Consider the following 23,171-nt stretch of genomic DNA (forward strand, 5'->3'; position numbering starts at 1 on the left):
TGATTCTGGAAATCGATCCTGGTATCGATCCAATACCAAATATTAACTACAAGGCCAATATCACCAATATCAATTAGGTCTGTCACAATTACAATTTTCCAGTATAATATATACTACCCAATGAAATTATTGAACTTAATGATATACCTGTCATTTTAAAACCATGAAATGCCACTCACATAATGAAAATGGAAGACACATAACAAAGCAGCTATACCCTTTTAAATACAACCTTTTAATCATAGTTTTATCCTATTCTGCACTACTAGTTTATTTATTGTCCACTCTTGCGCACTGCTAAATTATTATATAACTGCATTCTTGCATTGTCTGTATGGTTGACATCTTCTCAATATGCACAGCAAGTGGTGTTTATTGTTGTTATTATTGTTGTTGAACTGCTCCATTACACACACTAAAATACTCTACTTTTATACTGTATATTTTATTGTTTAATTCTATCGTATCCTTCTTTTGTAACGTCTGTGTACTATGTATACCTGCTAGATCTCTCTATATATCTTTTTTCTTCACCTACTACAGTCCACACTGTGTGGATCACAGTTATTGACACATTGCATGCACTAGTTAAAATACTGTACACTGTTTTACATGTGAACATACAAATATACAAATAAACACAATAGACACAAAAGGTTTTGAATTCTGTTTCTATTCTGTTTTAATTAGATTGTTTCGTTTTGTTTCTAATCAAGGCTACTGATGTGTTTACGCATGACATTCTGCTATGTTGTTTCATAATTTAACCAATGGCTGGTCTCCTCATAAATAATGATGTACATTGAGTATACTTGTGGGATAGTTCCAATCAATTTGACTTTGACTGAACAAATAAGTGTGACAAACTTAACTGTATTTAACTAAAACAGCAGAGCACAGAGCAGAGAAGCAAGGCGTTTGCTTGGACATGTAAACTTTGACTAGCACTGACTAAATTATTGATCCAGTATCAATATGGGTATTGAGAATATCAACATTTCTATCAATCTGTCCATCTCACAACAAGCTTTCTTCCCGTCCTTATCCATGCATGTTTTGAGTGCACTCCCAGGGGACTTTAAGATGTGTGAATATACGAGTTCAGTGCTGGTCAGGGCTGGAGTTGTGAGAGGTCATGATGAGGCTATAACGAGTGTGAGTGGGCATTTCTCAATTTGTGCTCTTAAGTGTTCTCGCTTTCTTATGGAACAAGGTTCACTTGACAAGTTCAGTTCCATTAATGGTGCTGCTGTCCGTCACAAGCACACTGGGTCCCAAGGAGAACTTATGAACCCAGCTGGTCACCTTTATGTTGTTTATGTTAGAAGGGCAGGAAAAATGGATTTTTAAAATGGTTTTGTATTAACCAACACTTAGATACATACTTTATAGCAAGTGCACACATAGCAAACTGGAGTAAGGCCACGTCAGGGACTGGGGAGCGGTGTGAATGCTGATGAATAAAAAGCAACATTCCTAAATCATACTGTAGTTAACATTAACATTTCTACAGCTTATTTGATTACTGTTAGTGGATGAACTGGTTGCTTCCTCAAGCAATCCATTTGATGATTTTTGCTGTTGCTAGTCGTGCTGGTCGACCAGGTAAGTCAGGATGGCCAGCTTGGTCTGACTACTCTTACAGGTACAAGTGTTCTAGGCATTTACAAATATACACATTAAAAGCTACAGTATGAGAATTCTATGTGAATGTATAAGTACGGAAGTGAAGTAATTCATTTCTGGCCATAATATTATACAGTGGTCACTTCCAAACGTGCCAAAAGTTTTCACATTTATTAGTCAGGTATTACTTTTTTTTTAACTCAAGCTTTTTACTTCAGTAAAGGTTTAAATAACCAGGAACGAAATAGAAGTAACAGGCTCTTTTTAAAATGTAAGGATTGGAAAGTACAGATAATTGTGTGAAATTGTAAGGAGTAGGATTAAAAAGTTGGCTGAATATAATTACTCCAGTAAAGTATACATATATTTGTGTCTCATTAAATCATTTGTACACAGTATACTGTCCAACTTGTATCTGTGGACATGTTGCTGTCTTTTTTGGCTGCACAATATTATGTATAATCAACTGTTAGCTAGTTAGCTTACTACCAGTGACAATGCTAGTCTGTGACAATGCTAACATGGCACACAAAAAGTGGTCCATGATTTAAAATTACATTTACCTAAATGTTCAGATACAATGCCGTCCACTCTGCTAACATCTGATTCCTGAGGTAAACGCTATGGAGCAAAATGTTAGCTAGCTAATGCTAACCATACACTAGATGACTTTGAAAAGACTCTAAAAAGACTTTTAATAGCTTAAAGTCTGACCCTCTCACATCTAAAGACTTTTCACAGACTTTTTAGTCACAGACTAAAAAGACTCTAGCAAGACTTTCGTGATTTTATTCTGACTTTGGGAATTTGTCTGCGACGGTGAAATTGCTTAAAAATCATTCGGTGTAAGGTCGGCATAAGAAGCATTAGCTAATTAAGGTTACCTCCTACTGCTGTTAGTTAGGTTAGCTAACATTAGCTAACGCTAGGTTAGCTAGTGCTAGTTATAGCTGGCCCAGCTGATACAAAAACAGTTAACTAGCTAGTTTAGCTAGCATAGCTAATGCTAGATAGCTAACATTGTATACTAAATTTTAATAAAGGTTACTAGCCAACTAAGTTAGGTTACAGTTTATGTAAAATATTATTAGAATTAGTGAACACACCAAGCTCACTATTTTCACTCCATTTGCTTTAATTATGTTTTAGATTTTTTTTTTAGGTTTTTAAATATTGTATGTTGAACATAACCTAGATAGTAAAATTACCACGTAAAGGCTGCTGCTGCTGCTCTCCTACACCTGGCAACCCCGCAGATAGCAGATGTTGAGCTGTGGCGCTAATGCTTCAGTCTACCTTAAAAACAGAGGAAGCGATGCGTTGTTTCCTGCTCGCTGGCAAATCATGTGTACTGGCAATATGGCGGGACAGAGCTGTGCAAGGAGGCTGGAGTGTGGGAGAAACATGCTCTGGCTCGCTGTTGTTTTCGTTATTTTGACCGTACAGCTCCCTAAAGCCCGGGCTCAGGCCGAGAGCCGGGTGGTGCCGGTCGGGGACGCGAACTGGACCCTTATTCTGGAGGGGGAGTGGATGGTGAAATTGTGAGTAGCGCTCGTGTCTCCTGTGTGTTTGTGAGTAACGCAGCGCTGCAGAGCTGTGGATATCAGGCTTTTGTGACTCAGAAATGGTTCAGTCTGTGAGTGTGTGATTGAGGGGGTGTTTAGGATATTTGTGATTTCAGGTTTTTGGTGTGACACGCCCCATTCCTCAGTGCTAGTCTCTGCACTGAACGGAAGTAGTTAAAGCAGTCTAGCTAATAATATCAACCCTGATATCAGCCTGTTCCAACACTGAGACCCTTTACCCCTATTCCACACTGTACTGAGTTCATTACAGGCTCTGTGAATAAGATAAAACAGCCTGCAGGTCAGAGGGTTTCATTATTTTTGTGCTCGGCAGCAGACTGTAGTAACAGTACTGTGTAGAGCTGCTGCTGCTAGTGCTGCAAATGCAGCTGCTCGCCTGTGAGCAGGGTTGCCAGGTCCAACAAAAATGTCCAGCCCTAAGTCAGTCTAAAACCCGCCCTTCAGAATCTTAAACTAGCTCTATATATATATTATCTGTGACACGTTTGCAGCAAATGGCAACAACCAACTATGAGTGTACGACTTTATAGTATTTTGTTTATAAGGGATGTATTATCAGTATATTGCTAATTATCATAAAGTCTTAAAACATTAAGGTTTTATTAGTAATTTAAAAACAGTTTTATATCTCAGTCAAGAATAATTTATAGTAACAAAATTAGTAAAAAGAACTGAATTTTACTTTTCATTTCTGTTCTTGCCCCTCCTTAACTCTCTTTTCTCCTCTTCAACTTTTTTCATCACCTTGAAAAATGAAAATGCTAGCACCGTCTTTTTCCGAACGTGTGGAAATATTGACAAAATTAAAAACAAAATGAAATTACTTCATTTTCAATTTAATTTTTCACCTCAGCATGGGTCATATGTGTACCATCAAAGGCAACACCCTTTGAAAAAATATCAACTAAAAAACATCACCCTTTGAATTTTCACCCGCAACTTGATTTTCAAACAAGCCCAATTTGCGGGAAAACCGTAAACCTGGCAACTCTGGCTGCTAGTGCTGCAAATGCAGCTGCTCTCCTGAGAGAGGGTTGCCATGTTTGCACAAGTGTAATACAAAAAAATTACCTGTACGAGAAAAGGGTGTGCAATATGGCCGTAAAATAATATCACGATATTCACAAAACGATATTCTTGGCGATGTGACCAAATATAACTCTTTCAACTTTATACTACTGCAACAAAATAAGAATAAAATTTTATTATAAAATATTTTTATGCATTCAGTAATATTAGAAACAAAAATATATATCTATAAATGTATGCATTGTTTTAAACAGTATCCTACCAAAGTAATGTGACAACAAAAATCTACTACAAAACTTAATTTCAAGTAAATACAATAAAAAGCAAAACAAATACAAAGTAGACTCCTTTCATGAATATCACAATGGAGGTTTTGTATCTAAGTTTTTTGATGACATTGTGTATGATTCAATTTGGCACATCCTTAATATGAGACAGTAATAATTAGGGGTGTCACGATTCTCTAAATCCTCGATTCGATTTCATTTTCGATTTGAGGGTCACGATTCGATTCGATTCTCGATTTTCTTGTTTTTTTTTCTTGTTATTATTTTATGCCTCATAAAATTTAAATAATATATTTATTATTATTATTATTATTATTATAAATATTATAAATATTATTATTATTATTTATTAAGATATATATGGTAATGCCATCTAGTGACTTTTTTTGGTAGCAACAGTGTGCACTATTAAAACAAGCAGTTTATCAGAGCTGTGTGTGGATGGCTGGTGAAACTGCTCATTACATGAAGCTGCAGTTCTTCATCCAACCACTAGCAGCAGCAGCACAAGCTCCGCTCTCTTCACTCAGTCACTACTTCAGTACAGCCCAGCCACGGGCTACAGAGCTCAGCCAGTCCGTTTTTACTGTTTCTGTAAACAAATAAAGGTTTTAACCCCACTAACCGGATAATACAGCTCACTACAGTTCATCTTTCAGCCCAAGCAGCTAACAGCAGCAGGTTAGAACAGCCGACACGGAGTCACTGCTGGGATTACATTATAAACAGGTCAGTTAGCGCGCTGCTAACCTCAGGATGTTTATAACTACGGAGTTTAGTGGACACACCACGGCCGCCAGGTAAGTCTTTTAAAGGCTACTGAAGACTATTAAAGGCTATTAGAGTGTAACCCCTGGCTCCCAGGGGTTACAAGAGGTTATTGAAAGCATTATTGGGGGGCAGAAATCAGTACAGGCTGGTTAGATAAGTGATGTGGGTATTGTCTTATAAATATTTACACATAACTTATATCTCTCCTGAAAAGCTTTTATTTTAGTCAGAAACACGCTTGTGTTTACTTTATCTGAGAGAAAGATGTTTTTTTAATTCAATGGAAAGCAACAGGTGTAGTCAATTATAAGTTTAAGATTTTTGATCCACCTCACTGTGATCTATAGTCAGTGTTCTCAAGTCACACTGACACACGCATTTCAGCGAGTTCACACGCTCTCACCTGCGCGCCCCCACCCCTCCGTTAGATACAGATACAAAACCTGCGCAAAAATCGTAAAATAATATTTGATAATGGTAATATTGTAAAAAAAAAAATCATATTGTGAACGGCCTAATATGCTAATGCTGATTTTATGCATTATTTGTCAATATATGCATATTATCTGTCGTTTTTATTGACATAAGTAGTGAATGTTAATACCAAATTTAAAATAAATGAATAAATTAAGAGAGAAATTCAGAGAGAAGGTCATTCTTGATTCTGCTTATTCATTCTTCATCCTGATATAACATGAACTGCAAGTTATGAAGTTGTCATTTAAGATTTTGTTCTATAAATCGTGTCAGAACTAGTTACGTAGAACAAAAAATTAAAGAGTTTAAATGGTTAAAATTGTTGGAACAGAGCTGTAGAAGCAAGAACACACTTTTAAAAGGCGCTCATTTTACTCCAACACCAACTCTGCACTTCTACAATCTGTAAATAAGGTGAGATGAACAAGCACACATTCACACACTGTGCTGTGATGCTCTCAGGATGTTCAGTATGTGTCACTTAGTTAATGTGACTGGGAACGTTCTGTAAGGAACAGCTTTTAAATGGTCTGTGACGCGTCACCATGAGCACTTCAGGGATAAAATGACAAAAATCTCATTCATGAATTATTTCAGGGGCAATATATCGTCTAAACAACTATCGTCAACTAAAAATCTCTGTTTCAGTGTCTTCCTGACCTCAGATTGATATCCAGTGCATGCTCTGTACATTTTACAGTGAATTTCTCCATATCTTGATAATGGTTTTGCTCTGTCTCTTTGTTTTTTTTCTTTCCCAACAGCTATGCCCCATGGTGTCCTGCATGTCAGCACATACAAGCAGACTGGGAGGCTTTAGCCAAACAGAGCGACAGCCTTGGGATATCAGTTGGAAAGGTTGATGTTACACAACAACCAGGTTAGTCACTGGGTCACTTGCTTTCATTCTGAGTTTGCAGTGTGCTGCTCAGAGAGCAAAAATGATCTCACCATGGTTATTCATAAACAGAATTGAGATAAAATACAGAGTTTACAGTGTATTAACAATTTATGGTTTATAAAAGCCAGTGTTATGCAGCCATGCATATTCTTAAATTTTTTTATTGGATCTGACCTTTTAAAAAAAGTATTTGTTGACTTTCCAGAGCTGTAAACAGTATGAGTGGACATACAGGATAAAAATAAAAGACAGGAAAAAATGCAGGATGTTTGCCCTTTAAGAGAAAGATGGACATTAATGTAGCCATGCGATTTAATAAGCAGTCAAAGCCTCAGTAGCGGGTACAAATAAACTACACCATTAAAATAGAAAGCTCAGGTCGGCTGCTTATTAAAACCAATCTTTCAAAAGGACAGCACAATAACCTTGGGAAAGAAAGACTAACGTGGAGAGTGCCAAGGGAGAAGGGAAAGGACGGGACAGTTAAGGGCGTCCAGCACACACATGCTTTTAGCTGCAGCTCAAAACTGGATGAGTTTCTACAGAGAAAGGAATTGCTCAATATATTCTGAGAGACAGAAATCAGAATTTGTTACAGCTGTGGAAAAACCTGCATGAAATGTTGCAAAGGAAATACAGTAGAATTACTGTTTTCTGTGATGGGCACTTCTGAGTGGACACGCTTCTAAAGCTCTCATTCATCCTTTGTCTGAGGAACAGGAGCAGTCCTTTTGTAATCAGTGTTTCAGTCCACACCAGCTGTGCTAGACCCACGTCTCCTCACGCTCCTGTCCGTCAAAACACAAGCCCTTCTGGCCTGCCTTGCTGTTTTTGCTTGCTCTTGCCTGTGTGAGTAAGACCCAGTCAAATCCCCACTATCTACAGCATTTCTAAATTTGATTTCAGGTAAAAATATACTGAAATATGATGATCTGAATGGCCTAGTGGTTGCAGAGAAGTACTTTCCTCATGAAGAGGCTGCTAGTATAATGGGGCTCTTATGTGATACTCGCAGCAAGAAAATCTAAATTTGAAGATTAAATTTAGCTAAAGTGCACATCTTTTAATATTTTAACCTGTGCATTTACCTGCAAACAAATTAAACTGGAAACTGACATTGATTTTAAAATGACAGAGAAAGCGGTTTAGCATCAGTAATTTAGTTCTTTATGTTTTAAAAGGGATGGTAAAGGCTGGAAATAGAAAACTTTTTAGGATAACAAAGTGATTACTAAATTGGTGATGAAATAAAATTAATTATAATTATGATTACAGAAAATTATAGTTTTTGTTTTGCTTATTTGGGAAAATGAGTAACAAACCTAACTGAAATATTTTATGTTAGTTAAAATAGCCAGCCATCTAAAGTGGACTAAATGGAATAAGTACATTTGATTATGAATTGTTAAGGAAGGGCAAGGGAACACACCAAGTTAATATAAGTTTTGAGATGTTATCTAGTGTGTGAGCATGAACACTGGCCAGCATGTTTATTGTATACATTTTTATTATTTAGAGTGAGGTTTGTGTGGGCATTTATCGTTCTGCAGATCTGTGCAGCATCCTTTAGCTTTTTGTGGGCCAAAGTGTATTGCTGTATTGCTAACTAGCAGTTAAATTAAGAACTTAAGCGTCATGCAGCAGCTCAGAAATGATTGATTTATATGATCTGACCAGCTCTCAGGATTGTCCGTCACATATTTTGGCTAAAAGTCAATTGAAACAGGTGCATAACCCATAGATCTTTCCATCTGCAAATATTACCTTTTGTACTTTTTGTTTCTTAAACTGAGATAAATATAATATCTAACAAATACTTAAATTGTACAAATATTAAATGTCACAACAATAGGGGTGTCACGATCTCGATATTTTATCGAAATCGAATCGAAATGAGGTCACGATCTCGAGTATCGAAGTCAAAAAGAGGATCGACGATCCCTCCCGCGCGCGCTACGCAAATAGCGCAGCGCGCTACGCAAATGGCGCGGCACCAACACAGCGCATCCTATTCATTTAAATAGAGATAGCCACTGCATGAGCGCAGTCGGCGGGAGTGTGATCACTGTTTTTATCTGTCCAACGGGGGAGGGGGGGCGGGGGTTGGGCGCGCAGGTTTTGTATCTGTATCTAACGGAGGGGTGGGTGCGCGCAGGTGAGAGCGTGTGAACTCGCTGAAATGCGTGTGTCAGTGTGACTTGAGAACACTGACTATAGATCACAGTGAGGTGGATTAAAAATCTTAAACTTATAATTGACTACACCTGTTGCTTTCCATTGAATTAAAAAAACATCTTTCTCTCAGATAAAGTAAACACAAGCGTGTTTCTGACTAAAATAAAAGCTTTTCAGGAGAGATATAAGTTATGTGTAAATATTTATAAGACAATACCCACATCACTTATCTAACCAGCCTGTACTGATTTCTGCCCCCCAATAATGCTTTCAATAACCTCTTGTAACCCCTGGGAGCCAGGGGTTACACTCTAATAGCCTTTAATAGTCTTCAGTAGCCTTTAAAAGACTTACCTGGCGGCCGTGGTGTGTCCACTAAACTCCGTAGTTATAAACATCCTGAGGTTAGCAGCGCGCTAACTGACCTGTTTATAATGTAATCCGAGCAGTGCCTCCGTGTCGGCTGTTCTAACCTGCTGCTGTTAGCTGCTTGGGCTGAAAGATGAACTGTAGTGAGCTGTATTATCCGGTTAGTGGGGTTAAAACCTTTATTTGTTTACAGAAACAGTAAAAACGGACTGGCTGAGCCCTGTAGCCCGTGGCTGGGCTGTACTGAAGTAGTGACTGAGTGAAGAGAGCTGGGCTTGTGCTGCTGCTGCTAGTGGTTGGATGAAGAACTGCAGCTTCATGTAATGAGCAGTTTCACCAGCCATCCACACACAGCTCTGATAAACTGCTTGTTTTAATAGTGCACACTGTTGCTACCAAAAAAAGTCACTAGATGGCATTACCATATATATCTTAATAAATAATAATAATAATATTTATAATATTTATAATAATAATAATAATAATAATAATAATAAATATATTATTTAAATTTTATGAGGCATAAAATAATAACAAGAAAAAAAAACAAGAAAATCGAGAATCGAATCGAATCGTGACCCTCAAATCGAAAATGAAATCGAATCGAGGATTTAGAGAATCGTGACACCCCTACACAACAACATATATGAATAGAAATGTAAAGCAGCATTATACAAGAATCTATGTTTCAGTCAGAAAGTAAGTGCTTTGACAGACCGCCAAAAGCCATGCTATGTCCATGCGTTTCTGGGCAAGCTGAACGATACAGAATCCAGCATCCGCAGCATGAAAAGCATGAAGACTGACACATAAATAACATTACTGTAGTATTACACTTTTACAAGACACACTTCACATAAATCCACTTGATTTCAGTAGAAATGCTGGATGGGCAGATGGACACTTGTCGTTTAGACATGCAGTGTATGCTCGCACATTGCACATGTATTCATGCACTTCATCATAATGTTGAGTCACACAGCAGTTCACACAGGGTTCACCACATCATCTGGTCACTGCATTTTTCATGGCACTCACACTCCAGTGCTGCAAATCAATTTTTTTTTTCTCCAACATGTGAGGGAAGACTTGTGTGCTTCCACAAATAGCAGCTACTCTTCAGCACAGCGCTGCCTCTCCCAGGATGCCTGAATGCGGAGGCTCTCTGCGGAGAGCTCAGCTGCTGCGGGAAATGAGCTCCTCAGTACAGCTCGCTGCCACAAAGAAATGGAGTTACTTTTCTCATATTGGAGCTCCACTACTGAAGTGATGGAAAACTCCCACACCAGGGAGATCTGCCTGCAGGACCATCTGTAGGGTACTGCATTCTCGATCTTCTGTCTATACTGTACACTGTTCTGTAGAGCCTCATTTTTTTTTCTCTCTCTGCCTCTCTATCCCCCACCACCACCTCTTCTCTCCCTCTCTGCAGGCCTGAGTGGGCGGTTTCTGGTTACCACACTACCCACTATTTTTCAGTAAGTCACAATGCTGGAGAAGTCGTTCACATTTCTTTCTTTATGTGTCTTTTGTGCTTCTATGTCACGTTAAAATTCAGAACAATCCACAGATATATATACAGTCATATCACAGTTTTTTGACCATCCCAGTCTTTCTACACTTACTGTCTGTTTTGTTAGCTCCACTGAGTATAGAGGAGCCACTAGGTAGTTTGTAGCCTTGTCTTACCCTATTCTTCAATGGTCGGGACCACCACAGGACCACCACAGAGCTGGTATTACCGTATTTTTCGGACTATAAGGCGCACCGTATTATAAGACGCACTATCAAAGAACGCCTATTTTCTGCTATTTTTCCATACATAGGGCGCATCGCATTATAAGGCGCGTTAAGTGACACTAGAAAGGGTGCCTATATCGAAGTGAACAGGGGTGGCGCCATGTTTCCCTTCCCCCACCGGGGGTGGTCGCTTGCCGGTGGAGCGTCTCAGTATACAAATCTAACGTTAGCTCTTTCAAAGTCAAACGAGTGCTGGATATTAATCTACACAGATTCCTCTCCTGAAAACTGTTTATTTGGGTGAGTAACTGCTTCAGTTTATTTACAGTAAGCTTAGATTTCCAGATGTCCACTAAGGCTTGCTGCACCAGCGTTAGCATAGCTATCCGCTAGCACGCTAGCTAGTCACCTAAACTAGTAAAGTTAACCCAAACTTAAACGACAGCGTTACACTGAGTAATCCTGCGTGTTCTGGTAAGACAGTGAGATATTAGCTAGCGATTCGTCCCCCGTAGCTTGTTTTAACACGGTAAACAAGCAGATTACAGGCTGATAAAACTCACCTCTGAGAGAGTTAGCGCTTAGCATCTAGCTAATGCTAGCCAGGCAAAGCAGCACAGACTTACAGGCCGATAACTCACCTCTGAACGGTGAACGCTTAGCGATTAGCATCTAACTCTAATAATACTGCTCCAGCAGTATTAAAAGTGCTAAATTTAGAAAATACTGATCTCTGAACAGTGAAAAAGCTAGCTAGCTAAGCGGTTAGCATCTAGCTAATGCTATTGCCTGCTCCAGCCTCGGAGCGGCACGGCTCTGCACGGAGTGTGTGTTTACTGCTCCTTACACCTGACGGGTAAAATTTAGATAATACTGATCTCTGAACAGTGAATAAGCTAGCTAATGCTATTTGCTGCTCCAGCCTCGGAGCTGCACGGCTCTGGACTCTGTATAGCACTGAAACTCTGTATAACGCTGCACGGAGTGTGTGTTTACTGCTCCTTACAACCTGACGAGTAAAATTTAGATAATACTGATCTCAGTGAATAAGCTAGCTAGCTTAGCGGTTAGCATCTAGCTAATGCTATTGCTGCTCAGCCTCGGAGCTGCACGGCTCTGGACTCTGTATAGCACTGAAACTCTCTATAACGCTGCACGGAGTGTGTGTTTACTGCTCCTTACAACCTGACGAGTAAAATCCATACAAAAGGCGCACCGTATTATAAGACGCACTGTCAATTTTTGTGAAAATTAAAAGTTTTTAAGTGCGCCTTATAGTCCGAAAAATACGGTACTTAGTTGGAAGATCATTCTCAGCACTGCAGTTGACACTGACCTGATACGTGTGGATCAGACACTGCAGCAGTGCTGCTGGAGTTTTTAAACACTGTGTTCACTCACTGTCCACTCTATTAGACACTCCGTCTACATGGTGGAACAGCTAGGATTTAAAGTCGGAGACAAAAGTTCTGTAATCCTCTGTTCCTTCATCAGTGCACACAGGATGCTGCTGTCTGAATATTTCTGGCCTCCAGCAGTGTCAGTGTCACCAAATATATGGTGGTCCTGTGGTGAACCTTTGGAGTCCTGACCATTGGTGAACAGGGTAAAAGGAGGATAATAAAATATGCAGAGAAATAGAAGGAATAAAGATTGTAATTATAGAATTACACAGTGCTCCTGTATGCTCAGTGGAGCTCATAAAATTGTGGATCTATTGTTACTTAAAAAGGTAATAAATATGGAGTGCAAAAAATCATGTCTGAGCAAGAAGTCATCATTAATGTTGATTTTATATCTGATACTTCTCATTCTGAAATAAAAATATGGTTTTATATGCTATTAAATATTTTAGTGATGCTGCTCATCCTAAACCCGAGAGCAGGAGCTCATAAATGTCATTCACTCCCATTTCCATTTTCACTTTCAGCCCACCAGCTTTTCTATTGCATATGATTATATCTTATGTAAAGCTCCGTGGCTGACCTCTCATCTCTTCTGCTGCAGTGCTAAAGATGGAAGTTTCCGAAGATATATGTCGTCACGGACCATTGAGGATATCCAAGCGTACGTCGTTCGAAAGAAGTGGGAAGCTGTGGAGCCTCTGCCAGGATGGAAATCTCCATCATCTATTTTGTAAATCAGTCCTCTCCTCTCTGCCTGCTTTTAATATGTATAGTACCAGTCAAAAGTTTGGACACCTTCTCATTTATTGTTGTTTTTTGTTTTATTTAATTAATTTTCTACATTGTAGATTAATGTTAAAGTAATGAAAACAAGATACACATAGAATTACGTAGTAAAAAGTGTTTGGCATCCACAATCCTCTGACCTAAACCCAACTGGTTTTGGAAGAGCTGGAGCTTCACAGTTTGAAGGAAAAGCAGCAACTATTGTTCAGCACCTTCAGGAACTCCTTCAAGAAGCTAAGAAAACTTTTTCTGGTGACCCCACTCAGAAAATGCCAAGAGTGTGCAGATCTGCCCTTGAAGTTAAATATGCTGTTTAGAAGAATCTTAACTATAAAACATATTCAGATTTTTATTTACAAGATAATTAATGTGTTTAATTAATGTGTTCCTGTATAGCTTTAATGTCTTCAATATTAAATGTACAATGTAAAAAAATCTCATTGATTGAGAATAGGTGTGTCCAAACTTTTCACTGTTTCTCTGTGTTATATACATATAAGTGTGTATATATTTATTTATTTGATTTGCACACAAATTGCATGTGTAACAGGACATGCCATTCATGTTTTTTTTCATGTTTCCTTTATTCTAATTATGGGTTTTCTTTAAATACAACTTTAAGGACATAGAGAGCTTTGAAAAAGTATTTATACCACTTGAACCTTTCCAAATATATTATATATTTTTTTACATTAAACCCCCTAAACATCAAAAGAATCTGATTAGGATTTTATGTGATAGACCAACACAAAGTAGCAAGTAATTGTGAAGTGAAAAATAAATAAAAGATACATGGGTTTTTAAAAAATGTACTAATAAAAATCTGGAAAGTGTTACATGTATTTGTATTCAGCCCCTCTCAAGAACCACCAAGGTTTTTGGGGTTTATCTCTACTAGCTTTGCACATCTAGAGACGGAGATATTTGCTTTTGTTCTTCTGTACAAAATGGCTCAAGCTCTGGCAGGTTGGATGGAGAGCGTCTGTAAACAGCAATTTTCCAATCTTTCTACTGATTCTAAATAGAATTTAGGGCTGCACTAAATTGACTCATTCTAACACAGGTAGGGCTGGGCGATATGGAAAAAAATCTTATTACGATATAGTTTTTCATATCAGCCGATATCGATATGTATCACGATATAAATCAAATCACTTTCTGTTACACTTAAAGGTTTCTATTTTTACTCAGAAGTGACAGAATAAGGGAGTTATGGACAAAATCACTAGCAGGCTCAGAGCCTTGTGGACAGACACTAGGATGTTAACATCTTGCCAGGTGGGTACAGCTTTTAAATTAATTTTAAAAAGGGGACAAATATATAAACTAAAAAATATGTAAGACCCTTTACATTATATGTCTGTTTAATTTAAATTGCAATAACACTTTATTTATTTTTATAAAATTATATTTAATCAAAAGATCATTCCCCTCCCTGAATGCAGGCAACTACATAAAGCAAAATACAAGAGTATATCACAGTGTTCATTTTGACAGGTGATTTTGATACAGTCTTAGTCTTTTCACTAAAATGTATAATAGTTTTAGTTACATTTTAGTCTATCGGATATTATTAGTTTTAGTCAGATTTCAGTCTAGTTTAATTTTGGTCATATAAAAAGTATGTATTACATATGTTTTACTGTTTTTCTATTTTCTATTTGTTGTAATTTTAGATAATTTACTGCTTATGTTTTTTTTTAAATAAGAGCCTTTAGTTTTTTTTTTCATTTAAATTAAGCTAACATTTAAATATTTAAAAAAAAAAGTGGCCTATAATGGAGGTGGGAGGAATAAAGTCAAGTTTCTGAAATGATCCACTTCTACTGCAGTACAGATTTATACTAACATTACTGGCTTTCAGTAGACTAGACTTACATTACTTAAGTGTATTTAAAACTCCAGTTCAGTAACAGCAATGTTTAGCTCAGTTCAAATACAGCTAGACAGATTATATAATCTTCTGTATTTAGTAAAATATCCAGCATAACAGACTCTCTATCTGTTAAAAACTATAAAACACAAAGACAGAGGAGAATGCTGCCCTCAGGGTTTTCTAACAGAAACAGTGAGAGTTAGGAAAAAAGATGGAAAGTGCTTCCTTTCTGTGTGTTTATATACTAACCCCTCACTCGTGCTGAAGTTAACCTTAATTTACACGAAACGTGGATTAACACGGCTAACGTGCGTTACCCATTAGTTTATTAGAATGTAAAAAGCAGTGAAAGCATCTTAGCTAATGATGACAGATTGCACAGATCCCTTTTACACCTAAACATCGCTAACTTTAAACTGGAGACAAGCTAATCTAACTAGCAGCAAACAGAGCAGCGTTTACCTGCCTTCAGAAATCTGAACAAGCTCACCTCTCTAAATATCTTGGAGACGCATGCCTCATATTTAAAAGGTGAGTTTTCCAGTGTAGCGCCGCTGAATAGTATAAATGAAGTTTATCCAGTAAATGGGAGAGAAGGAGCCGCTATGTGAGGAGTTCAGAGTGGAGGGGCTCGGGGGGTGGGGCGGAGGGGGATGGTGGAGAGGGGAGGGGAGGGGTTGTACTGGGCTGAGCAGCAGTTCAGCGTGCTGCCTGATCTCGTGCTGCGCCTTTTCACAACGCTACTTAAACGGGAAATAGAAAATTTAGTTTATCGAATTTCTCGCCCCGACTTATCGCGATATATAGTTTCCTCGATAACTATCGATATCGTTTTATCGCCCAGCACTAAACACAGGAGTATGATTAGATCTCATGTCTTTTGCAGCATCAAACAGACTCTGACCAGCTTCCCTGTCCATGCTGAAGTATATCATCCTCATAGCATAATGCTGACACCACCATGTTTCACGGTGGGGTTGATTTGTTCAGGATGATGCAATATTTTGCCTTTTTGCCTGGGTTGTCAGGTTGTCTGTTGTGTTTCTTGATTTTAGAGGATTCTGTTTGATCGGTGAACATTCTTTAACAAACCTTGAGACCTTTACAAAACATCTGTAGTTACTAAGAATACTGAGAATAAATTACACATGCATGGACTCTCAGTTGTGGACTTATTAGGTGATTTCTGAAGGCAGTTGATCACATTGAATTTTATTTAGGTATATCTGAGTAAAGGGCACTGAATACAATTGCATGTCACACTTTTTAGATTTTCATTTATTAAAGAAAAAATCACAATTATTACAAATTGTTTCTTAGTGGTCAATCATTTACAGTTTCAATAAATATGTTTAACTTTGTGTGTGTAAAATGAAAAATGTGTGTGGAAGTTCAAGTTGTATGAATTTTTATTTTTTAAGGCCCTGGATAAAAGCTGTGTCTAAAACATAAGAAATGCCTCCTACTGACACAGAATTCTGAGACAGGAAGACACACAGTCCTGCCTGAAGCCATGTTTAGTAGTCTAGCCTCATTTTATTGGGCAAAATGCAAATGCATATTGACAACACAGCTAAACATATAAATAATAGTGGATTGTCAATACCTTGAGAATATCAGGAAGAACTGTTGTATTTTAGGACCTGTGTTGTAGAAATATTAGAGTTTTTTTGTGTTTAAATGAAAGACACACACTACTAAAGGTGCATTATACTGTTCTGTTCAATCCACAAGAAAATGTCAAAATTGTCAAAAACAGCTATAAACTCATACATTTGTATATAAACTCCCTGTAATGGATGAGACAAAATATTAGTATTGCAGTATATCGCATTGTTTTTGTTTGTGATACATTATCAATATGTGGCATTAAATACCATAGAGTATCATAGAGAATTGTCTTGTAATATATCAATTATCACAGTATAATGATATCATTACTATTTTGTGGGATGCCCTCTGATTACTACCCCTATTGCCTATAAAATGATTATAAATCCTTTATTGATTTTATAAACAAAATCGTGGTCAGTTTAATTTAGCTTTTTTTTTTTTTTTTTTTTTTACAAGACTTTTAAAAACATGAACCTTAATGTCAAAGTAAAAACAGATTTCTACAAAATAATGTCAGTATAATATATACATGTAGTGCACGAAATGTGATTGCATAGTATTCGGTAGATGGTCCAGTATATGCAATCATAGCACTGCATTTCAATCAGGCTTGCCCATCTGCAATTTTATTTTGTTCCTTTATGCAGAACAGGACTGTTTTTTTATAAATCTGTATAAATCACACAAATGTTGTAAGTGCATGTCTGTGGGCACAATACATATGGGCTCTTAATAAACCACAGTTCCGTAAGTTATAAATGTAGACGTATAGAGTCAAGTTCTGTTGATCATTCCTGATTTTGAAATATTTTGTTCTTTCTCCAGAATGTCTGGCATGGCGGGTCTCTTCCGGCTCTCTGTGTGGATCAGGGTATGATGTATTGTTTTGTTTTGACTAGTGTTGGTTGTTTTTTTGCATATAATAACACATTTATATATGTTTAAAATATTGCATATAAAGCACAACAGTAGTTTAAAAAAAGAGAGAAAAAGTGTATTTGGAGTAATGTAGGAAACTCTCTTGTCTCTTCTTGTTAAATTTAGCAAATCCACACGTACCTCACTGACAGTCTTGGCATTCCCTCGTGGGGCTCTTACATAATCTTCGCCATCATCACGCTCTTCATGGGACTAGTTCTCGGCCTGGTAAGTTACAAATGCCTGTCACTCTTTAAAATGGTAGAGTGGGATGTCCTATCTTTCGTATGAAAGGATTTCACGCAGAACTTTTCACCGGCTGCTGAGAGTGCAGCCCTAATAGGGCTTTTGACATGTACACTGCATTAACATCAGGGAGCTCAGAAACTCTGCTCGACTCCCTTTCTGATATTCCAAAAGCTCTATTAGGCAAATGGAGAAAAGAGGTATGCGATGACTTGCACCATTAGGAATTATGTAATGAAGTAAAGATGTTTGGCTTCCGTATTATACAACGCTCGGTTGTGTAACCATTGTCGGTTCTACCACACTTTTGAGGTGGAAGTGGGTGGCATAGGCACCTCACGTACTGTTAAAAGAACTTTTGATAGTGCACTTCAAGCATGCTTTTTTTCCTGTATTTCCGACAGATGCTGGTGTTGATCGCTGACTGTATTTGTCCATCCAGGCCAAAGCGAAGTGAGGAGAAACCTGGTGAGAAGAATTAAAGTTATTAGAAGCTTTATTATTGGCACAATTCATTGACATGCCATAGGATAGCAGCAGCAGGATGTTATGTTCATGAAGAGGTACCTCAGGCTACAGCTTGGTAATGCCTGCGCCTGTTTAAGTTGTGAGGTGTTATCTTGAGGTTGTGAGTTAGGTTAGGTTAGCAACACTGGCCAGTGTGTTTATGGTAAGGTGACTTATATTATGTTATATGATTTATATTATGTTGTCATTTAACAGCAAATACACCATAGAAGGGACTACTGCCCACAGTTGACTGTGCAGTAAGTGGTAATAATAAGAACCATCCACATGTTAAGATAAAGATTATCACTGTAAGATACTGGGGTTGGATAATGAAACTGAAACACTTGTCATTTTAGTGTGGGAGGTTTCATGGCTAAATTGGACCAGCCTGGTGGCCAATCTTCATTAATTGCGCATTGCACCAGTAAGAGCAGAGTGTGAAGGTTTCATTAGCAGGGTAAGAGCACAGTTTTGCTCAAAATGTTGCAATGCACACAACATTATGGGTGACATACCAGAGTTCAAAAGAGGGCAAATTGTTGGTGCACGTCTTGCTGGCGCATCTGTGACCAAGACAGCAAGTCTTTGTGATGTATCAAGAGCCACGGTATCCAGGGTAATGTCAGCATACCCCCAAGAAGGATGAACCACATCCAACAGGATTAACTGTGGAAGCAGGAGGAAGCTGTCTGAAAGGGATGTTTGGGTGATAACATGGATTGTATCCAAAAAAACATAAAACCACGGCTGCTCAAATCACGGCAGAATTCAATGTGCACCTCAACTCTCCTGTTTCCACCAGAACTGTCCGTCACCACAATAAATTATTGTGGTCTAAAACCAGGTGTTTCAGTTTCATTGTCCAACCCCTGGACGTGTACCCACTAGGGGTGTAATAGTACACGAAACTCACGGTTTGTAACAAATACAGAATAATAAAGAGTCTAGCACATTATTCCTTTCATTTTACTCACAGTCTGTTGCAAGTTCCAGTTATTCCTTGACTTATGCCTCAAAAACTCTAAAGTTGACAGAGCAATACCCTTCAAATCCAAGGCTTTACAGCATAAGGTTTTTGAGTGATACACATTTCTGCAAAATGACAGTATTTACTCTTATAGCAGGAACCATGTATTCTCTATGTGACTGTGCGCACTACGTGAGAGATGATCATGATCCCTGTAATATGATGGTTTGAAATGAAAACATGTACCATTACATCAATTGCAATTGCTCAGGAGTCTCTCTAAGGCCCCAATTTTTAACATAAACGTATCAAACCAATCATATGTTCCACTACTGTGCATTTTCTTTATTTGTCCCACTGAGCTTTTCATATTTTCTACCAGCTATCAAATTTTTTTTCACTCTTCAGTTATGTACGCGAAAGACGAAGGCTCTGAAGACGAGGCGGACGACACTGTGACCGAGGAGAAGCGCACATCTGACCTGGAGAATGAGAGTGAGCGGGTGTCTGGTGAAGAATCTACAGAGGAGGAAGGAGGTCCCATCACAGAGGTTGCAGCTAGCAGCACTGACCAGCCTCAGGCGGAGGGGACAACAGACAGCTCGCTGAGGAAGAGGAAACCTCAGGGGCCTAACAGTCCAGAGGGGACATAACGTCTCAATGCACACTATCTTCTTTTATCTTCTGTCCACAACACAGTTTAAACCAAAATTTGGGAAATTCTGCAGCTACAGGGCAAAGCATAATCCATGCTGTAAGTGCAAAATGCTTCTATTCCTCTCTATGCTCTATGTTCAGTCTATATACAGTATTGCCTATATTTTCTCCAGCCCGTCCCAGTCTCTCTCTCTCTCTCTCTCCCCCTCTCCCTCTCCCTCTCCCTCTCTCTCCAGGCTCCACTTATGGAATCTACAGTATTGTTTTTGTGTATTAGGAAAATCTTGAACCTACTTGTATTTGCAAACAGAATTGGTTGCCAAGGATTTTCACCAAGCAGGTGACTTATAAGACTTTTTCTTTTTAAAAGAAAAAGAGTATTTTTAAGAATAACCAAAAGTCTGGTTAAACGTATGTTGAATGTTTCAGCTAAGTGGGAAATCTTTGTTTACACCATTGTTCTTTACAGTAATGCCTCCATCTTTCCATTATAACAAATGACTTATTGAAGCGCATGCTTAACAACATTCCAGAGACGACGACTGCAGCAGCATGTAGAGTCACACCTAAAAATGTGACTGACTGAAGGTGTCTAATGTACGGTATATGGTGCTGAAGATACTCTGAATGTGTAGACAATCATTGTAATACACACAGTGTCAGAGTGGTTTAATATATGAAGGTCTCAGGATATACATTTTCCATTGTTTTAATTGTTCCTTATGTGCAGAATATTAGAATATATATATGTTTTTTTTTCAGTTTACAAAGGGAGGTTCAGGCAGTTTCCTGTAGTTCCCTGTGATCGAAATCAATGGACATGTGCTAAAGCACTAAAACATGCTGGGGAAAACATGACAAAATTACAGCAGTAGTAATTACCATAGTAATAGACTGTATGCAGTGTAAAGAGATCACTTAGAAAAGTGATGGATAAGCCCTTTAAGGCTCTGGAGCCCTGACTAAATATTAACAACACACAGACATGTTCTAGTGTTGACATTTGGCTTTATGCTCCTCTAGAATAAGAACAGCTTAAAAGTTGAACCAGTCTAAATGAGGTGAACTATTCTATAATTAGAGATGTCTAATCTGATTACCTTAATGCTACTGTTGATCAGTACCTTTCAAATACTTTTTTTAACTGCTCAGTTTATTATATTTACTTAAAACACAATTGTAAAGATTATATAATAAAACATTTTAAATTAGTTGATTTAATTTGGTTTCAACCTTTGATTTAATGAATGTTTTAAGGATATTTTACAGAAAATACATTTTAAATAATCCTTTGCACACCGTATAAATGCCACTCTTTTATAGGTAGAATGGAGATTTAGAATAGAAAGCCAATTTCAGTCTGGTTTTCCCTGCTAATTTAAAACAGTTAAAACAGTTTTGTTCATTATATAAAAGCATACAATAGCAAATAATTAGGCATTAAACATTGTTAAACTAACTAACTAATGAAATACCAGCTGTATCTAGTTCACACCACAGTAGTGTGAACCATGTTGGTTTAAACCACTGGAGTCCAAACTACAATCCAATGTTTTATCATACATTTTCGAATGTAATTTATTTGTATTTTGTAAAATGTATTTTTTATTAAGGAGTCTCTTACAGAAAAGAAAATTCATGCATTCATGCATTGTCATAAGACACAATGCGAATGAGAAATTATCGCTGAACAGAAACTAATTTATTTCATTAATATATTTTACATTTATTACTTTTCCATATGGATTAAGATCTACATGTTCAAAACTCTTGACCATTCTAAATGGTCATACAGCAAAATCAATGTACATTTTTTAGTTTAATGACATTTATGACCACTCTCTCTTCACTAAGTCTTCCAATATTAGTGACTTAGTCTTCTAACCACAGGTCCACAGCTTTCTTGTTAACCACACAGCTTAACGTCTGTGGTTGTGAACGTTTGGTGGAACTATGGTTTTGGGAAAGTCCTGTGCAGCCTAATAATGCTTCACACTGTGTTAGTTATTAAGTTATTAATATGGTACTTCTGTAATTCCAGCTTTAGTTTTTGGATGCACCTGCATCACAACTTAATCATTCAATCTATGTAAGTTGCTAACTAAGTTAGTAGCAATGCTTTTGGGAAAAGCGCCCTGGATCAGGACATTTCTGAACAGAACACAGTGTTTTAGAGCAGTAAAATGAGGGAAATCCTCCTAGCATTTGTGTTTGTTTGTGTTTGAGAAGTTTGAGTCAGTGTGCTCTGGGTTTTAAAGTCTTACCCCCCCATCTGAATGCATTCTGTAGAGGAACTGCATATTAGAACCGTTTTTGCTGCAAGTTATATTCAGACTGTTAATGATTTAGATTATGAGATAAGATTATGAGACAAAGCTACAGAATGCTGTAATTTACTTGTTTGTGTGTATTTTTCAGAGATTTATTATATTATATAATTTTTGTGTAAGCCTTCCCTTCCATGCTGAATTTAGGTTTGTATACCTTAGATTAGTATATTAGGACAAATTAATTTAAAAGTTAAGAAGGTGGATTTATACTGTAAGTTAATATTAGGTGACATGTTCCTCATCTGCAGTCACTACATTAAAGAGCCTTGGAACGTATAGAGGCCTGTAGGATTTTATTGAAATTGTTTATGCAATATGGAGTGAAGATAAGACTATCATATGATAGGAGTATATGATCTATTTTATACTGTTGACTGACTGTTTAAAATTTGAAGTGTGATCCTTATCAAGTATGTTTGTTGTATAAAAAATTGTATTGGCTTCATTGTATGGGTAAATTGTCTGCAAATTAAATTAAGGTCGATACAACATTGTGTGCAAGACTTTTTTATTTTAAGTAAACTGACATATATTTGTTATTACACTCTAAAGTTAAGTGAACTCAAATGGTTTAAGGAAACCTAATGCCTTTATCTATTTAAATGTTAATACCTTAAATCAGGACTGAAAACTGGAATCAGTGAGCTGAGGCTGAGCTTATAGTTTACTGATACAATACCTAAATTCAAGTAACTGATACTCATGGCATAATCCTGCATAAGTGACCACTGTTGCATTTAACCAACATAAAGCTACTTTCAGCTGGAGGAAAAAGTGTAACTTGCTTTTACAGCCTTTAAAACTGAGGACAAACAGCTGTACCACAATACACAGCTCTGGAAAAAAATAAGAGACCACTTCAGTTGCTGAATCAGTTTCTGTGAGTTTTGGTGGAATAAC

The 23,171-nt window shown here is 37.5% G+C and overlaps 1 protein-coding gene across 1 annotated transcript; it reads left to right on the plus strand.

Moving 5' to 3' along the window:
- Positions 1 to 2,893: 2,893 nt before the first annotated feature.
- On the plus strand, positions 2,894 to 22,760 carry tmx4 (thioredoxin-related transmembrane protein 4). The gene is made up of 8 exons (XM_007257444.4): positions 2,894 to 3,167; positions 6,541 to 6,656; positions 10,654 to 10,699; positions 12,969 to 13,097; positions 17,469 to 17,514; positions 17,688 to 17,789; positions 18,212 to 18,275; positions 19,693 to 22,760. Exons 1-8 carry the CDS (start codon positions 2,971 to 2,973, stop codon positions 19,935 to 19,937), a joined length of 945 nt encoding a protein of 314 aa, XP_007257506.3. The 5' UTR covers positions 2,894 to 2,970; the 3' UTR covers positions 19,938 to 22,760.
- Positions 22,761 to 23,171: the final 411 nt, after the last annotated feature.

The sequence above is a fragment of the Astyanax mexicanus genome, chromosome 14 (assembly GCF_023375975.1).
Source record: "Astyanax mexicanus isolate ESR-SI-001 chromosome 14, AstMex3_surface, whole genome shotgun sequence".
NCBI classification, from domain to species: Eukaryota; Metazoa; Chordata; class Actinopteri; order Characiformes; family Acestrorhamphidae; genus Astyanax; species Astyanax mexicanus.